Source organism: Typha angustifolia, chromosome 8, assembly GCF_048772165.1.
Source record: "Typha angustifolia cultivar Huaian chromosome 8, ASM4877216v1, whole genome shotgun sequence".
NCBI lineage: Eukaryota > Viridiplantae > Streptophyta > Magnoliopsida > Poales > Typhaceae > Typha > Typha angustifolia.
In genome coordinates, this window is record NC_133246.1 from 2,569,356 (window position 1) to 2,588,513 (window position 19,158).

The following is a 19,158-nucleotide window of genomic DNA, read 5'->3' on the forward strand; positions in this document are numbered from 1 at the left end:
GCTTAGAAAATATGTATAATTTTATCGCACATTTTATTTTTGATAAAATTTTGTGTATAACTTATCATATGACTCACATTACACAATGTTTAACTAAAACAATAGTAAGTGTTTGATTGTAAAACTTATTTAAAAGAGTATTAATTTATGAATAAGTATTCTTTATGCACGAACCAAATGTCACTTTACTATTAACACAACATGCTGATGATTTGGACTCATTATTTGTATTTATATTTTAACATCTTAATAATAATAATTAGGTTCTTATAGACGTGTCAATATTTTATATTAGATGCACATCTTTTTATAATAGAATATATATATATATATATATAGTAGGTGTACACAAAAGATTAATTTTGTTATCACTAAAAATTAAAAAAAAAAGAAGTTGTTGGATATAAATAGGAAGATTAATTGTCTATCAAATACAAAAGATTAATTGTCAACTCTACTTTACCATTAACTGACCCATTTCTATCTCTCTTTCTCTGTATCTATACAGTGGGTGAGGGTGGGGGTGGGGGTGGGGGTGGGCGGGTGTCCAAACTACAGCTGTTACGATATTCTTATCCATTCCGTTTTGCTACCACTTTGATTTTGATCTTCTACTATCGCATTTATCCTCCATTTTATTCAACCAAATTGGTCGCTTTCTTTTCTCTCAAGCTGGGCCACCACCACCCCTCACCCACAAATCACCGTTCGTAGAGAAGACCAGAAATCCATCGGCACCGTTGATTCCGTGGGGCCCAGTCCAACTGGGTTTCCTATTTCAAGCCGCTGCTACTTGCTCATCAGCTATATATTTAATAATCTTTGTCACAGGTTATAGGCCCATTATTATCTTCTCGTCCCTATGCATCATTAATCCATTCATTTGTTAAAAACTCTTCTTTTACATCTCTCTCTCTCTCTCTCTCTCTCTCTCTCTCTCTCTCTCTCTCTCTCTCTCTATTTCTCTCGTCAGATCCCCCTCCTTCACTTTCTATCTAACTTCACTTCTTCTTTTCTCTCTCTCTCTCTCTCTCTCTCTCTCTCTCTCTCTCTCTCTCTCTCTCTCTTTTCTTCTCTTTCTCTGATCTTGCCAGTTGTCCATTCTCCTCAGTCCCCATATTTTTCACTCTCTTCTCCTTCCTATCTCTTTATAGTTTGTAAATAGAGAGATAGAGAGATAGAAGAGAGCAATCCAAGTCATGGTTCGTAAGTAGTAGCTAGCAGTGGCCAGCTTCAGTGGTGATATATCAAAAACTACACGAGAGAGGTAGCCATGCAACAACAAGGACTACTGCCACCATATGGTAATGGTACGGCCCAATTCTCCTCTCAAATGGCAGAGGCGGCGCCACCTATCAGGAGCCGGCCTCCGCCGCTGCCGGGTAATTTCGATGAGGGCGATGAGGAAGCCGAGCGGAGCGTTGCGCCGGGGAAGCGGTGGCCGAGGCAAGAAACTCTTGTCCTCCTCGAGATCCGGTCCGAGATGGACGCCGCCTTCCGAGACGCCACCCTCAAGGCCGCTCTCTGGGAAGAGGTCTCCAGGTATGGTCCGCTGGCCATTAATTATTAATAATTAATAAATTAATTCTCCCAATTAGTTTTAGTGCAGAAGAAGTTGGAGTACGTACGTAGTCATGTCATAAGCAGAAGAGAAGCATCTTTTAAATAATTCAATTAGAGGTAGCTTCCCAGATCCGATGCATGAATGCCAACCAACTCGATCATGACGCAAATTCTTTTTTAATGATTAATTAAGGCGTAGGTCTATTATTGATGGGTATTGGGTGGTGGTAGACAGGAGGCTATTGGAGTTGGGGTACAATAGGAGTGCAAAGAAGTGCAAGGAGAAGTTTGAAAATGTCCACAAATATTACAAACGTACCAAGGATAGCCGTGCCGGCGGGCAAGATGGGAGGAGCTACCGCTTCTTTACTCAACTCGAAGCACTCAACGCTACTACCCTCACTGCCGCTCCCCCTGTTCTCGGGACCTCAATTGGACTAAATTCCAGCAATGTGATGCCTCTGAGTACTCCTTACCTCGCTAATTCTTCGTCAACCGAGCTGGACAGCTCAGATGATGACAAATATTATACTGAGGAAATCAGCGGAGCCCAGCAGCAAGGGAAAGGGAAACAACGGAAGAGGAAGGGCCGCAAGATGATGATGATGATGGCGTTCTTCGAGAGGGTGATGAAGCAGACGATGGAGCGCCAGGACGCCATGCAGAAGCGATTACTGGAGACGATCGAGAAGCGGGAGCAGGAGCAGACGATGCGGGAGGAAGCGTGGCGGCGACGAGAGATGGAGCGGCGCAACCGCGAGGAGGAGCTTCTGGAGCAAGCGAGCGCCGCTGCGGCGTCGCGCAACGCTGCAATCATCTCATTCATCTATAGGAACACGGATCGGCTGTCAGTCCCAGCAGCGCCCAGCACCGAGATGGTTCCGGTTCAGGTTCAGGTACAAATTCCGGCGCCGCCGTCGCGGTGGCCCAAGGCGGAGGTGGAGGCGTTGATCGAGGTGCGGAGCGGGCTCGAGGCGAGCTACGGAGAGGGCGGAGCGAAGGCGCCACCGTGGGAGAAGGTCTCCGCCGGGATGAGGAAGATGGGGTACAGCAGGAGCGCCAAGAGATGCAAGGAGAAGTGGGAGAACATTAACAAGTACTTCAAGAAGGTGAAGGAGAGCAACAAGAAGAGACCTCGCGATGCCAAAACCTGCACTTATTTCCACCAACTTGATGCTATCTACCGCAAGAAGACCACCAGAAGTGATGTTGTTACGACTCTAATAGAAGACAGCAACGATAACAAGAATTCAAATTATAGCAACGGTAACAAGGTCGACCAAGATGACGAGCAAGAAGAAGAAGAAGAAGAAGAAGAAGAAGAAGAAGAAGAAGAAGAAGAGGTAGTGGAGGACGAAGACGATGGAAAGATTCAATTCCATGCATCAACGCATTCTGACCTCGCCTTGGTTGAATAATCGATCCAAGTCTTCTGCCATGCACCAGATATTACCTTATTTGTTTATTGATTTGTTTTTAAAGGAAACAACTAAACAAGTTGCGTGGAGATCTCCTCCTGTTACAATTATGCTGTACATGCATTTGCGATTCTCATCGTCATTGTATTGTTCACTACGTCCTCATTTGATTCTATGGACATTTATTTAAAAGACTTATTTACCGACATTTTAATCTCTTCAAAGTTGTTTCATAAAAGTTATAAGGAACTAAGCTAGATGTTCAGTTTGTTCATGGCATAGGATTCACTAAGCACCAAAGAGAGAACATTACTCCATGTTATCCCTTTCATCCTTCTTCCCCACTTGCACCCTGAGCACATGGTTTCACTCTTCCTTCCCTGCTAATAGACAATACAATGGACCCCTCTCTCCCCCACCCTTATTCCTGGGTCCTTATCCTTCTTCTTATACTTAGCCTCAACGTTAGAATTTGAATCCCGAAACACTTATACACTATAAGCTCCTTTATCATCCCATTAGCTAGACTCAATGCATTTTCTTTTTTTAGTAATAAGTTTTCTTTTTTTCTTCTTCACCCCTTGGCCGGTCCTTGCTTTGCTAAGGTTCAGAACAGGGGGCTTCCTCCTTCCTCGGATGGTCTTGTCCTCGCGCCGACGAGCCTTCCCCTCCCTGCTCCTACTAGCCTGAGTGGGTAGGAGAGGAGAGAGAGAGCTTTCTTGCTTCCTTACTCCTCTCTTTCCTTCCCTGTCTCCCCCTCTCTTTTCCTCCCCCTCCTCTCTTTCCTCAACCATCGCCGCTTCCCTTCCTGTGCAGCTCGTTCGCCTCTTTCTCCACCCTTCCCTTTGCTCCCTTGCTCTCCTTCCTCTCCTTCTCTGCCGCCGGTCTCCTCCGAGCTCACTATCCATCCCCTCATCGTGCCGGATCTTTACTTTGCCGCTGCTCACCCGACGAACCTCCGCCAGCTTCATACCTGTCGGATCTATGCTCTACGACCTGATCACAGTGTCAGCATCTTTAATTCTCGGATATAAGCGTCGTGCTTTTCGGGGTTCCTAGCCATGTCTTTTTCCTTTCCCCCTGTTGTTGGTTTAGAGCGTTTTAGGATCTTTTTTTTAATTATTTTTTTTGATCTTCTATCTTATAGACCGACTGATATTATGTTTAACTTGTGTTAATGAATTATCGTTATGATATCTGGATGCTAATAAATTGTTCAGGCTTTTTCTAATATTAAAATAGAAAAAGCTAGGCCCATTGCACTATTATTATTCTACCCCTTGTTTCTATCGTTAAAGAATAAATAAATCTTTGGTTTGTGGAAAGGGCAAAGAACTCGAGCCTTTTTATGCAGTGGAGTCCACTAAAAAGGTAACTAGAAAACTGGGTCTACCACCCACAAACCTGTGGCGTCATCCATTTCACAGAGCAGAGTCAGTAAGAAAATAAGAACATTATGTACCTGGGTAATGGAAGAAAACCACGAATCACACGTTATGTGAGTACTTCTTGGGGCTGCGACTCTTACATGGAGTCTACCAGTAATTTAAAATTACTTTTCTTGGGATAAAAGTAATTAACATCAGCAGTTCAAAGCGTATGAAGTCTCTACGACTTGAGATTTAGACCTAATCTGGACTTCTTTTATGCCTCATTATTCATATTGATGAATCTGCAGTGCCTTCACCAGTACATGGTCTTAATTCTTAAATGGAAATAATATAATCCATGTGCTGGTGTATGTACAGATCATCATTTCAATTTATTCACACTGACTGCTCATCGGAAGTTCATTCATCTGATATAAAATGGAAAGATACAACTAAACATGGATTGAAAAATTTATTCGACAAATAAAGTCCATCAAACATGATAAGGATCAGACGCAAGCAAAGGATGACTAAACCACTATAAATAGCAACTAAGCCAAGAAGAGAAAGTTAAAAAAAAATAAAAAAATTGAAGAGATCCAGGCATCCACAACAGTCAACAGCAGATGGCGACGATGATGAAGCTCTCTTGGATCCTCTTCTTTGTGTTGATCAACATCATGGGTATAACTGAATGCTATATTCCTCCAACCAACTTATTTAATTAAGCTAAAATGAGAGGGTGTTATGGTTGCAGGCCCAGAGGCAAGGGTGGTGGACGCTGCTGCTCCGATTTGCTCGGCCTATATGTGCGAACCTGCTGCATGCCAACGTCAGTGTGAGACCCACATGCCTAATCCTTCCGTGCAGGGCGTCTGCGTAGATGAGTACCTACACTGCAGATGCTTCTATCCTTGCTAACATTTTAATGTCTGGAATGAGTATGTACCTGAAAACAAATAAGGGGAATAAGATGCAACTTTTAATTCCGTAGTTGATTGTTGATATTCAGGCTTGATGAACAAGATATTAGCCATCAAATCTCTCTTTTATGTCTGGGATATGAATGAATATAAATTGGGTAAACTATAATTTACAACCACTGTAATTAGGCTAAATTTTAAATAGTCCCCATTATAGTTCTCATTTGTAACAGGATTTAAACCAAAACTTCGAACAGTCGTTAATTTTTCTTTTATCTATAGATAATAATGAAGGTAATTTTCTGTCAAAAACATTAAGCTTTTTGACCTTTTTTTTTTGTATTTCCTCTCCTGGTTTAAAAGATTTGCAATGTTTAAATGCAAAAGTGAGAAATATGAGATGAAGTATAAGACTAAATATTGTCGCCACAAAAAAAAAAATCGCTCCAAATAGCTGTAAATCAAAAGAGATTTCTTTATTCCATGTTTGTCAGGCAATTACATATAAATCATAACCACAAGAGAGTTAAGTGACAGAAATTAAAACTCAGGGAAGCACTTTAAATTTCGCTACAAAAGGGTAAAGGGTATTTTTCTCCATATAAATTCCTGTATTGTGCTGAGGGTGGAAATTTCTAAATCAAGACGGTCTCTTAAATTATTGCTAAGTTCTAACCTAACACAAGAACCAGCCACCATTAGGCGCAGAAAGAGTTCGGCCGCGTTTAGATTTACAGTAGTACAATGAGAATCTGGTTTGAGTTACCGACTAACAAAATCTACATAATTGTATACCCAGGCCCACCACCACCTTCGGGTACAGTCCACTCAATATTTTGCCTTGGATCCTTAATATCACAAGCCTGCAACATCAGCAAAGATGATGAATGAGACGAAAGGTTAAAGGAGAAGACAGCACCTGATGTGCAGTAACAATTTTTCATATGGTGAGCATCATTTGGAAGAACCAAGTTCAGAGCTTAAAAAATATTGAACAAAATGGAAGACGTTCATTTCTAGAGTATGACTTAAAAAAAGCAAATAAAAGGGCATGCCACTACTACCAGGCTTAAGCATCAAAAGGACTTTGCAATAATAATGTATATGCACCACGACAAGATGTCCTTCAGACTATTTTAGAGAAGTTGAAGGATCTGTGTTCTTTGAATTTGTCCTCTTCTCCCTTCATCATTAAGCATAAATTGATACCGACTCTGGTACGAGGTTCTCTAAAAATAATAATGTAAAATATTCTCTTTCATAAGAAAAATGTAGTACCTTGCAGTGAAGGCAATTTTGAGCATTTATGTGGAGTTTCAAACCATGTTTCTCATCAGGGACATACCTTAAGGAGAAAAAAATGTGTCATAAAAGTCAAAACCAGAACTTTAACCAATTAAACTTTTCCACATAAACTACCTTTACAATTCCTTTGTCATTTTAGTTTAGAATAAGGAACAGAGGAAATCATCTTAATCCTATGCAAGCATCATGACATTTATTTCTCTTACTCATAAACTCGAGCTGGGCAGTAGCGTGATTCTGGTCCAGCATACACTGGCAGATTTACAAGTTCAGGTATTGTAGGATCTCTCAAGCGGAGATGAGCAGGCTGATTGTGTTCATGATTTGTGTTGCTCCTGCACATAAAAAGGTCAAGTTCACATGAAACTAACTGAAACAAAGTAAATGAGTTGATTAAATACAGAAACTTCATAAATTGTTAATATTGAATGATATGCCAATCTACTTTATGCAAAACTTGAAGCTCTACTATATGCACAGCTAATCTAACTACAACCTGCTGATATTGGAAAAACAAATTGTAATCAGTAAAGAACTTTGGTTCTCAATTGTATTCCTTCATAGGGCTCCTTTTGTTTCTTATTATGTTTAGAACTGAAAGACAAAGTCTGCTTCAGTAAAGTGTCACCAAATTCACAGAAGGTTATACCCAGGACCCAGATGATTGCTGCAATTAATCGCCTACTGCAGACACACACGTCTTTTAAGGTGAAATTTTCTTGCCACTTAAGTACTGAACTAATCAATTAACTACTACATACATGGGGCAATCATTATTGTTACATAGTATGAGTAAGTCATGAAGATTTCATTAAAGGATCAGGATCAACTATCTTTTTATAGAACTGGAAATCAACCCAACATATCTTATAAAACCTGACTTTAATTCTCAAAATTGGTTTACTATTCCAAGCAAAGGAAGACTGAGGCAAGAGTTGCATATCACCTCTTGCTTATTTGTCATAAATGAAGAGTATGCAACCAGGGCTATCACCTCAAATTTCGCAGATATAAAATAAAATCTGGAGAAAGGGGTAAATGAAAAGTTCTGATAGAATAAGCAACATTTCAAACATGGATATCTTTTATCAACAAAAGGGAAAGAAAACCTATGAGCAGTCACATTCTTAACTGATGCGCACTCAAAAACCGGTGACTCAAGTAGCAGAAATAGGCTTAACATGGCTTTAATAAACAGATAGAGTAACACAAGTTCATAATATTCATCAGCTCCAGTAGTCATGCATTAAGATAATGAGTATCTTTAGCTAGCATTGATAAATAGGAAGATGACCATTCCATGAAACAAGTATTCTCTCTGTTAACATTTGCCAATGAATCAAAAATTTTAAAAAAAAAGTGAAAATGAGAAATTGAGAATGCAATTGCTCCAGATGGCAAACAGGAAAAAAATAAAAATAAAAAGCCTCCCACAACATCTATGCAAATTCCACAAGTAACTCCTGCACTGCACTCTCAGAACCATTCATGAATGTAGATACTCGTGTATAGAGATAAAGGAAAAAAAAAAGACTCATGTTTCAGTGTGCAACATATTTGACCTGTACAATGAAGTTGGCACATCGAAGGAAATCTGCCCATCTGGCTTTGGATACTGTATTGGCGTATGCATACTGGCAATCTGCAAATGAGCAATTATCCTGGTCATTTTTCCACTGACACCAGCAATCAAAATGCTAAGCATCTACATACACCTATTCCAAACACCTAGAATTCTTCTACTTCAACTATACAATTCTGATGGTAGTTGATCCTCACATCTGTGGCTTCGTGATCAGGTTTCCCATGCTTTAATGTCAAAGGTAGTTTTCCTTTAAAAATATAGCTAAAAGAAACCAAACCAATGTCAGCAATTAAGAAAGCACATCAAATAAACAAGGCAAACATATTGCATTGTGAAGAAAAAAACTCACTGCTCCAAGGCAGACAAGGCCAATCCAGGAATAAATCCGTACTCAAATGCCTACAAGAGAATCCCAGTTAGGTGCCTGATATACTGGTAAAGGAAAATCAAATGTGCCAACTGAAGTTGGCTCGTCCTCTCTCTTGCCTGATAAGTCATAATATAGTCTGCCAATGATAGTTACAAATGGATCAAACATGATGGCATCACTTACTGGTCGATAGTTCCGAACTTTGTAGAGTTCTTCCCAAATCCATGATTTCTTTAGATTTTCCCAGTACATTTCCATCTTTTCTCCTTCAACTAACGCCTTAAAAGCTGTTTCTGCTGCAAGCATACCTGTGGGAGATAATGTATATATTACAAGTGGCTTTTAGAGATCAAACATTAGCATATTACGACAAGCCAAAAATCTGGATATTTCCTACATCAAGTGAACCTGATCACTAGCTATCAGGTGATAAGTGCTTCTTCAATAAGGATATAGGACAGAAGTCAAACCATGAAACAACAAATAATGATTTAAATGTAATCCAGACAATGTAGAAATCCAGAAAGGACAAACCTGATTTCATGGCAGTATGTGTTCCCTTTATTTTAGGCACATTTATAAATCCTGCAGAGCATCCAATAATTGCCCCTCCGGGAAAAACAGGATTGGGAATTGACTGTAAATAAAGAAATATATTATTTATATCTCACAAATTTGTTTTCAAGAAGAAAAAAAAACTAAGTAGATCTGATTACATGAAAATTCCTAGTTTGCCACTTAATGAATAAACAACAGAGATGACTGCAGTGTTCAGATCTGCCAACAAGTTTCACTTTCTCTAAAAGTAGGACAACATTATTAAGTTATGTAAATTATTCTCCCTATAGCTTTAGTGCTGGACAATCAGCAGAAATTATACAGTTCAGAACAAATTCAAGACTTGAAAGGTTAGGTCACTCAATAATAAATATTCACTTATCATAAAGTGATCCATTGATTATAATATAGAGCATTTTTCATAGATGGCCTGCTTGATTTTGAGGCCCCATTTCTTACAATCTTACTTATCAAGAATCTCAGATGTACCTGAAAACCACCTTCATTCAGAGTGCGAGCACCATACTGGATAACAGTTCCACCTTCCAATAGTCGTCTGATGGCTGGATGGTTCTTGAATTTCTAAAAATATGACAGAAAAAATAATGTCAAAGTTTCTTCAGAAGATCCACAAAACTGTGCCAGCTACTTAAGCACAAAACTATTATTCTTTAGAACAATTTCCCATGGAAAGAGAGGAGAAAGGAAAAGGTAAATGGCTCAGGATTGAATGATCAAAGAATTGCCCGATTCCCTGAACAAATCCACATAGACTAAAGGTGCAGAGGTGCAGTGGCATAAATAATATCATGTAATATCAAAGTAATCTTCATTACTCATTAGACACTTGAGAGGAGGGAATTTTTACATAACTGGGCCAATGACATTCTGTTTCTCTTGTGTAGGTTCAAAGGAAGAAAATGTTGATAATATCATTTTCTCGGAAGAGAGTGGTCAATATTGCCAGGCCCCAAATAGTTGGAACTAGCAGCTTGTTGTTGTTTGTTGTTGTTGTTGTTGTTCAAGTAGAGAAGGTAACATTTCCAAAAGGGAAAAGAAGAAATATGTAAACTTCACTATGGAAGAATTATACTGGAAATTAAAGGCAAGTAGGCACCATAAAGAGAAAAGGAGTAATTCTTAAAGAAAGGTCAATAAGTCATATTTAACTCTCAATGTATAACACAGTGATAATTACTCACCTATGATAGGATGATCTGAGAAACTAATGTTTCACAAAAGACTGCTGGTGAAAAAGAACATCAAACTAGAAGTCTAAAACACAAAGATATGAAAACCACATGCTTTAAAAGAAACAAAGGAAATAAAGAATATTGATATTCTAATAATACTAAAAAGATGTAATTTATTTCGATTACAAGTTTACAACCAAAACTTGCAAGAAAGATAGATCTAAGAAAATAGTCAATTCAAGGAACTACTTTTTTCTATCCAAGGTTTAAGGGTTACAAATACCAGTGAAAGAACCAGCATTGGCTTGTTCAAACTTATAATTATCCTTCTTTATGCCATTTGACTCTATTGAACTATATTATGCATTTGCCAAGTTTAAAATCAGTTGCTTTTCTGTAACAGTGTAACTTATCCACTTCACCAGACTAAGAGATCAGTTTAACCTTTTACCACTCCAGTCTGATAACACTGGTCTTTCTAGAGTCCAGACAATTCTGACGTAGTTGAGCAACTTTTTCTTAATGATGTTGCCTGAAGTCTTCATTCCATATTTCTTAATTCAAACTTCATCTTAACTGCTTTATAGCCTTTCTGCAGTCCAGTAGTTTGCACTTCGCAGTCCCCAAGAATAAAGACTGTATTGTAATTTCCCCTTTTTTCTCTTTCTTTTCAGCAGTGGTTGAAGCAAGAAGGTAGGTTAAATTGCTGGTCTTTTTAGTAAAAGTCATGTGTATCCAAAAAATTGCGCTCACAAGGTGCTATGAAAGTGAAACATCAAAGTCAACAAAGTTTCTTTTTAACAACAATATTTTTGGGTGTACAGAACTGCATGATACTAGATGTTAAAATAGATCTCTTATCATAACAAAACAGAAAAGAGAGAAAAGTTCAAGGCAATTTGGGGAGAAGTTACAGAAGTACATAAATAAAATGAAATCAGGAAAGAATGTCCAACAAAGTATATTGTCTTCCTCATGAAAGATGAGCATGGGATGCACTAAGCTCGTACAAGAGATAAACGTATTAATACATGAAAAGTTTGCCTTGTCTGAATATTGAATGATAAATCAATTGCCAAGATAAGAATCAACAGAAAATATCTTTTACAAAGTTACCTGAAACTCATCATATGGGCTTAAATAGGGGTTGCAATAATTCAAGGCAACAACTAGACCAATTGATATCTGCATATCACCATATAGAACTGTTAGGTCCTTACTATTATCAAAAGAAGCATAAACACATGCAAGATTTTTTTTTTTAAGAAGAGCATCTGAATTCTGAGTTACTCCACATCAAAGAAGAAACATTCATCAGTGAATAAACCTCAACAATGTCTCAGTTGTAAAATCAAGCATTGGGTACAAATTTTTGCACATGACTCGTGACTCTCCAACTAATTGTTGTAAACTATACAGGCCATTTTTCTCCACATTTTACATTCCAAGCCAAAATAAAATCAAGAAGCCGTCTCAAAGGAGAATATAAAAAGTAGTGTCCATCTCAGAACATAACCAACCAAAATAGCACAAACAAGGGATAATTCTTATAGTTTCAACAAACAATTAGAGAACTAATTTAATACTATTAATTTACCAATTGCTGTAAGCCCCCGTTCACATCAGGAATAACTCATTTTCTATTCTAAAATACAAGTCCTTATTCTAGAATAACAACTAAATATCATAATAACTCTATTCTAAAATACAAACACTATTCATCAAAATTATATTTTATACTACACTAACTCAATTACTAATTTACCATTAATATCTATCACACTAACCTACTTTATATCAAAATCAAAGAGTATTCATGATAATTTCATAAAAAATAAAACATTTTTTTAATTTTTTTCTTCACTTTATATCACATCAAAAGTAATTATTATATTTATTTATTATACAAGTGAACATAAGAATAATTATTCTTAGAATAAAGACATTATTTAAAAAATAACCAATAAAAAATACCTATTCTAAAATTTATCTTATTCTTAAAGTAAGCGAGGCCTTAAAGTTTAAGCTATTAGAAAACAGTAGTTTTTATATTTATACGATAACACTCTCCCTTCACCTTTGAGATTGAGATATTTTGATAAGTCCAAGAAGTGGACTTGACTTATATGGGTGAAGGCTTTATATTTTTATATAAAGATAGGTATTATATTATTTGAACTCATGATCTCTTGCACTGGTATCATGTTAACCTACCCACTATTCTAAAAGTTTAAGCTATTAAAAAATGATAGTTTTTATATTTTTCAACAAATACAATTAAAGTGCTAGATATTGCAAAAGAAATTTGATTGAAGTAATTATTCAAAGAATGAGTGAAATTGGTTAGTAGAAAATATCGCATGCTTCTAATTGGAGAAAGTTAAAGTAGATGCAACCGCATGTTGTTACCCTTCCAATGTAGCCAACGAAGAACTAAACTAACTTCCATAGTCAAAGCAAATATAATTGAGGTAAATTCTAATATAAAGGCTTTAAAGTTGTGGAATAAGGTATGCAACATCATAGACGACAAGAGCACTTTAATTTATAAAAAATAACAAGTACAGACATTAATACAAGAATCCAGCAACATACATAATTTGAAGCCCTACCTCTATGACTAGAAGAGTCATAGAATAACAATATGTGATATAGAAAAGGTAATGTAGAACATACCAATATTCAGACCTATCCTTCGATATCTACAAGCCTCTCAAAGTAAAGAAAGGTCACACCTACCTGCCTATCATTCATGTGATATAGAAAACTTCCTCCATATGTGCTCAAGTCTAAGGGCCATCCTACTGTGTGTAGCACAGTGCCTGGTTCATGCTTCCTTTCTTCAATCTCCCAAACCTAAAAATACCACATCCTATTCTCAGAAAAAAGTAAAACCACAAACTATAATATTGAATTATATTTACAATCTACAAAGACTACAGCCATATAGAAGAGATGTAACAAAAAAGAGTATAAAGTTATTATCATCAGGAGCCCCAAGATGGACAATAAAGTCAGCGGAAACAGATAATAAAAATCAAATCTTTCTTTTAGCTTGTCCTAGTAGGTAATAAAGGAACAGAATTCCAGAATACAAAGGGAGTCCCTGTTTGCTAATAGAATCTTGGTGAAATAAGAAGCACCAGGATAGGTATAAATGTATAATCGCGAGGGATTACTTCTTGCAGTGAGTAACACTGGGAATAAGAAAAGTAAATTTGAAGAATGTAAATTACCTCCTTAATGCCTAGAGCATATGTCTGATGTTGTCCCATCCCCTTTTCTCGTAGTTTGTAATTCAGTATCAGTTTCTAAGAACAATAAAAGAAAAAAATGTAGATGAACAAGGAGTAAAACAACATCAACATGCAAAAGGGCAAAGAGGGTGAAAAGAAAATTCACTAGAATTAATCAAGGATCAAGATATTATCAAGTAAATAGATATAATAGCAAACCTCCGATAGCGAGCCTCGACATCCTTCACCCATGAGTGTAAGACGTCCTGCATTATATTTTTTAATTCACTGACCATGAAAATAATAAATCAATAAAATGATTAGTCACAACATACTATAAGAACGTGAAAAGAAAATTTCAAATAAGAACATAAATATAGCACTGAATATGGATCTTCCTTGTCCAACCAAAGACAAAGGTAACAAGACAGGTAGTTCCTAGAAGATTTTCCACCTCTACAATTGCCAATGAGTTAAAATCATAAATGTTTAAAAGTTCATGAGAATGCCTCAATCGAATTTGGTTACTTCCAAATGGTCATCTGATACATGTGCCCCAAAATATATGCAGGAAATTTTTTCCAGCAAAGTATTAGCAAAAAGAACCAACATAAGAGTGCATGCCTCTCACTTCCACACCACGTTGAAAAGTTTCCCTTTTTGAACCATCTTTAGCTATGCCCAAATCATTGGTTGCAACACCAACAACCGTTTCATTTGCATCGTACAAAATCTGGTAAATTAGATGTTAAAAACAAATGAAAATGATTAGGTCTTCAGTATCCTATAATTAGTAATTACTATAATAAACCTCAGAAAGTACCTCACTAGCAGCAAAACCTGGATAAATTTCTACACCCAATTCTTCAGCCTTTGCTGCCATCCATCTTACCAGCTGGCTCAAACTGCATAGATGAATTAATAGAAAAAAGTGTATAATAATATGAAAGTACCAAGAAGAATCGGGACTGAAGCAGATAAATATCTAGAAGCTAAAATGCATATCATGCCTCCTAGACATGATCATTTTTTTTTTGGCTTTAAGATGATTAAAAATAATAGACATAATAAAACTCGTGAACCTAGAAGATTTATTTGCCTTACAAAATGTGGTGGTATACCAGCTCCTCAGATATTACAATTATTTCGCCAACCCTTCATATTTAAGATATCACCTTTATAATTTTAATATTTTACTATTTTTACCTATAATACCAAAGAGCAAGTTGATAGGTAGCATTTATTGTCTCTGAAGAAAGAATTACAGTCCTACCTCTGTTCTATAATAGTGAGATATGAATTCCTTTTTTGGCAGCAATCATACATACCAATCTGCTAAAATTTTCTTATCCTACATTCCTACTTCAGTATATTGAGCTCAAGAATAAAATAAGCATGACTTTTCAAATAAAGGCATTTTCAGAAGATAGATAACAATCAAGACCACATGGTAATTTAAGGCAATTGAGACAATCAAGCCAAAATGGTAATGTAAGGCAATAGAGAAAAACATTAGAAAAGGAGTTAACATTCAAAAAAATTGTATAATAATCACAAAATTGGTATGGTCAAAATTAGTTTAAAAAAATCTTAAATCCTTGATAGAAATTTTTGTATACCTTATCACATAGTTTCCTTTATTGTTAAAGGGAGATGGAAGTGCCAATGCTCTATTCTTTGTGAGCAACCAGAACTTGTCAGAAGAGACAGGGACTTCAATAGGAGCCTGGTGAACATGAAACAGACAGATAAGAAGCAACCCTCACACTTTTAAACTGAAAAACTGCATATCCATTATATGATGAGCATTCCTAGAGCAAAGTTCTTAGTTACAAATAACTGTAATTGTTATACACTTAAACATTACCTATATTTGTTATATTGTGATATTGTATATACTTAACAGCAAGGAACAACAACCCTTATTTAATTGGTCGTCCTCTATTAGACAAGTTATCATTGCAAGACCAAAATAGATCCAAAGAGTTCTGCATTTTAATTCCCTTCCAAAATGACTTTAAGACTAGAGGCAGTCAATGTTGCTTTCAAATTACAAATATGATGCATAAAGCAACAATTTAACAAAAATACTTCTACTAGATGCAAATCATCTTCTAGTCAAGGTTTCCAGTATCAGGATCAAGATCGGTATCGGTCGTTCGGAAAAACGATACGTATCGGCCGTATCGATCACTCGTATCGGATCGAACAATTTTTTTAAATACATTAAATTCTAAATATTATCCAAAAATACAGAAAAATACAAAAACAAAAATAGAAAACTAACAAAAAATAAGAATATAAAAATATCTCACATATGAAGTCTAAAAAAATATATTAACATACTCAAAATTCAAAATTACTGCACCTACAGCAACATGAGCTTCTGCTACAAGTGCACAAAAGCAACTGCTGCTGCTTCATCGAAGCAGCAGTAGAGCAGTAGGTAGACAAAGAGAGAGGAAATGAGAGTGGAATAAAAAACTGAAAAAGGAGATTAAAAAAAAAAACTCACTCAAGGTCGCCATAGGACGACATCATCAAATCCTGGTTAGAGAACGTCGCTGGAGGTCAAAGTTGCCAGAGATCTACTCGCCAGTGGAAGAGGTAAAAAAGAAAGAAAAAAAGGAGAGAGAGAGAGAGAGAGAGAGAGAGGGCTGGTGGGGGGACATCAATTATTGATGTCCCCTAGGTTAGATCCGGCCCGTTCCCGTCCAAAACGGATCAGGTATCAGCCAAAACCCTAGCCAATAGGATTAGGAATGACTGAAACTGGAAACCTTCTAGCCTTCCAGCAACAATTTCTTTACACTATTATGCAGCATCTAATTAGTCAGGCACCATAAACAATGGTGCTGGTCCTTCCCACTTAGGTAGTCCAGATCTAGGTGCTAGGTTGAACAAGTTGAAGTTTCCAAGGAAATCAATCTAAAATTTTAGTGAACTATTCATCTAGGAGCAGGGAAAATTTACTAAAGATATGCCATATGAAAGTGACCATACAATGGTGCTGGTCCTTCCCACTTAGGTAGTCCAGATCTAGGTGCTAGGTAGAACAAGTTGAAGTTTCCAAGCAAGTCAATCCAAATTTTTAGTGAACTATTGATCTAGGAGCAGGGAAAATTTACTAAAGAAATGCCATATGAAAGTGACCATACACCCTCTTGCTGCCAATGTGGGATCAGTTCATCCAATGCACGAGGTTCAAAAACATTCCCTGACAGGATATGTGCACCTGAACAGATGTGCATTGTCATTAGATGAAAAGAATTGGAGAAAATGGATCGAACTATGTCAAAGTAAAACTTCAGATTTAAAGAAGACAATATATGATGGTTTAAATTTTGGTTGATAATCAAGCTCAATTTCCAAAAGTCCATAGTATCTTTTTGAGATATCATTAGTATAAAGAAGAATATGATGTTAGCATATATTTAGCACTAGAGTTAGAAACTTTAGGCCACTTACACTATAAGGAGAAACAAAAAAAAAAGTAGTTGAGGAAAGAGGACGGTGATGATGATTAATGAGAGATTGTAAAACAAAAGTAACAAAAGCTTTTAGATATGGCCTATAGGTCTAGTGTCATAAACACATTTCCTACCCTTTTATAGGAGAAACTCCTTTTCCCTTGGTTACAGTAAGCAGTTCACATGACTACTGACTAATCACCCCAACTGGTTGCCTCCCCCGTGTAGGAGCAAGAAGCCTGAATGAATATTAAAGGAGGAAGTTCAGCTATGACCTATAGACCCCAGATCATACAAAATTCATTTCTGATCCCTCTCCATTTTCCAATTTGTGTCCTTTCTTCCTAACATGTGGTCCTTTTTGCTTTTCTTCAACTTACTACTTTGCCATTGAAGAAAAAGTGAATAGCATAACAATTTGCCATGATAAGATCTACAAGTTTGATTGCTGGTAACATATTAGATTCAGGAACAACAAAAGAGATAATACTTTTCAGGTGCTAACACTCTTGTGCTATGTCAATGCATCTACAGAGAATCTGTATCAAATTTCTCTAGACAGTCTATAGGTATTCAAAGCTCTTGTTTCCAAGCAGGACACCCTTCTAGTTTTGCTCACTCTAGCCCATTATCCTACCACAACCTCTATGCTTCAAAGATTGCGCCATACGACCTTTGATTTTTAGTATATGTGAAAGCCACATCCCAGTTACGTGAACTCTCATTTATTTTATATCTGTTTGTATCACACTGATTTGATAATGACCTTGATTTATAATAAAGTTAGCTTAATTTCTCGATAATGGATTATAAAACATGGATTTAAAATTTAATCCTAGTTTCTTCCTTCCTTTTTTTCCTAATACATATACTAATTTCTTGTTCTAAAACATGAAATTTAGATCTGTATCAGATCTCTCGATGCACTATCATGGGAATCTGCATCAAATTTCTGATACCTATCTTAAACCGTGACATTCCTCCATATCTGCAAGTTCCTATCTAATGAACTTGATCTCAGATTTCTTTAATTTCTGGCACGTAGTATATTAATTTGAAATTTCTTTCATATTCCATATGCATACACCAAAGGTCCTTAATCATTTTCCTATCTGGAATGCATGATCATGAACTTATATGTACCTGGCATCCGACTTTTGATCTTTATTTCCGAAAAGCATCTCATCCTTCTCTCCCAAAAAGATAAGAAATACAAGAAAGATAAAAGCTTACCCACTTCGGAACCCTTCTCCAAGACGCAGACAGAGAGGTCAATGTTCCTTTCATGGCACAACTGCTTCAGCCGAATCGCCGCCGACAACCCCGCCGGCCCCGCCCCCACGATGACCACATCGTAATCCAACGCCTCCCTGCCGTCCGTCCCACCGCTGAACCATCTTGATCGTCCGATTGAGAACCCTGAAACCGAAACCCTAGATCGAGAGCGGACCAAATCGACCAAGTTAGGGTTTCTTGGAGGAAACCCAGATGAAGAAGACGAAGAAGAGAAGTGGCTCCGAACTAGATTCTTGCAGAGATAGAAGGACGGATTCGGCGACGAAGAGCTGGTCTTGGAGAAGGAATTATTGACGAGGTTTGATTTGGAGGAGAGCAATCTATACATGGTTGCTGCTTGTTTCTTGATAAACGAGGAGTGAAGAGCAGAGGGAGAGGAGGAGCTCCCGGTCTCAAGAAAGAAGGCGGAATACGAAAACGTTGTTTCCCTTTTATAATAATCGTGTACACACTTCATTCACGCGCGTGTAAATCTCTATTATTCTAACATTTTTTAAAAAATGACAAAAAAAATTTCAAATTAACCACCTACATTTTATCTTATTTGCAAATAATTAACCGGGTGGCATCCGCAATTAATAAGATGTACATGAAAGAAGGAGTCGATTTGTAAATTCCGAAATATAGGTGGTTATTTGCAAAATATACGACAAGCCAAAAAAGTGTGGACCATCAACCGAGCCCTCAACTCAACTTCTTCTCTCCCCTTCAATCCAAATCCACTAAGATAAACTCAACGGATTCTGCTATTCAATTTAAATGACTAGACTAATCGCCACTTATAAATGCTTAATCCAATGCCATTAATTAATTTAAGTGGCCCATGGAATCCCAAAAAAGAAAAAGAGATTCACTTGGGTAGCATTTAATT

At 37.0% G+C, this 19,158-nt stretch overlaps 2 protein-coding genes across 4 annotated transcripts; one reads left to right on the plus strand and one right to left on the minus strand.

Annotated features, from left to right (window-relative positions):
- The first annotated feature begins 567 nt into the window (after window positions 1–567).
- Window positions 568–3,187, plus strand: LOC140764243 (trihelix transcription factor GT-2-like). Of its 2 annotated transcripts, none has more exons than XM_073102705.1 (2): window positions 568–1,542; window positions 1,799–3,187. In XM_073102705.1, exons 1-2 carry the CDS (start codon window positions 1,274–1,276, stop codon window positions 2,979–2,981), a joined length of 1,452 nt encoding a protein of 483 aa, XP_072958806.1. In that variant the 5' UTR covers window positions 568–1,273; the 3' UTR covers window positions 2,982–3,187. The 2 variants fall into 2 exon arrangements, with proteins under 2 accessions (XP_072958806.1, XP_072958807.1); XM_073102706.1 differs by having other exon boundaries at window positions 1,307–1,542; window positions 1,795–3,187.
- Window positions 3,188–5,725: 2,538 nt separating this feature from the next.
- On the minus strand, window positions 5,726–18,700 carry LOC140764592 (electron transfer flavoprotein-ubiquinone oxidoreductase, mitochondrial). 2 transcript variants are annotated; one of them, XM_073103234.1, is made up of 18 exons: window positions 18,225–18,700; window positions 16,680–16,756; window positions 15,141–15,247; window positions 14,345–14,426; window positions 14,146–14,254; window positions 13,741–13,787; window positions 13,522–13,596; window positions 13,025–13,141; window positions 11,402–11,470; window positions 9,582–9,674; window positions 9,069–9,171; window positions 8,718–8,842; window positions 8,514–8,563; window positions 8,359–8,425; window positions 8,142–8,221; window positions 6,786–6,914; window positions 6,553–6,619; window positions 5,726–6,137 (listed from the first exon to the last, which is right to left on the minus strand). In XM_073103234.1, exons 1-18 carry the CDS (start codon window positions 18,613–18,615, stop codon window positions 6,054–6,056), a joined length of 1,872 nt encoding a protein of 623 aa, XP_072959335.1. In that variant the 5' UTR covers window positions 18,616–18,700; the 3' UTR covers window positions 5,726–6,053. The 2 variants fall into 2 exon arrangements, 1 of the variants encoding a protein (XP_072959335.1); XR_012105066.1 differs by lacking the exons at window positions 5,726–6,137; window positions 6,553–6,619 and having other exon boundaries at window positions 6,857–6,914; window positions 8,308–8,425.
- Window positions 18,701–19,158: the final 458 nt, after the last annotated feature.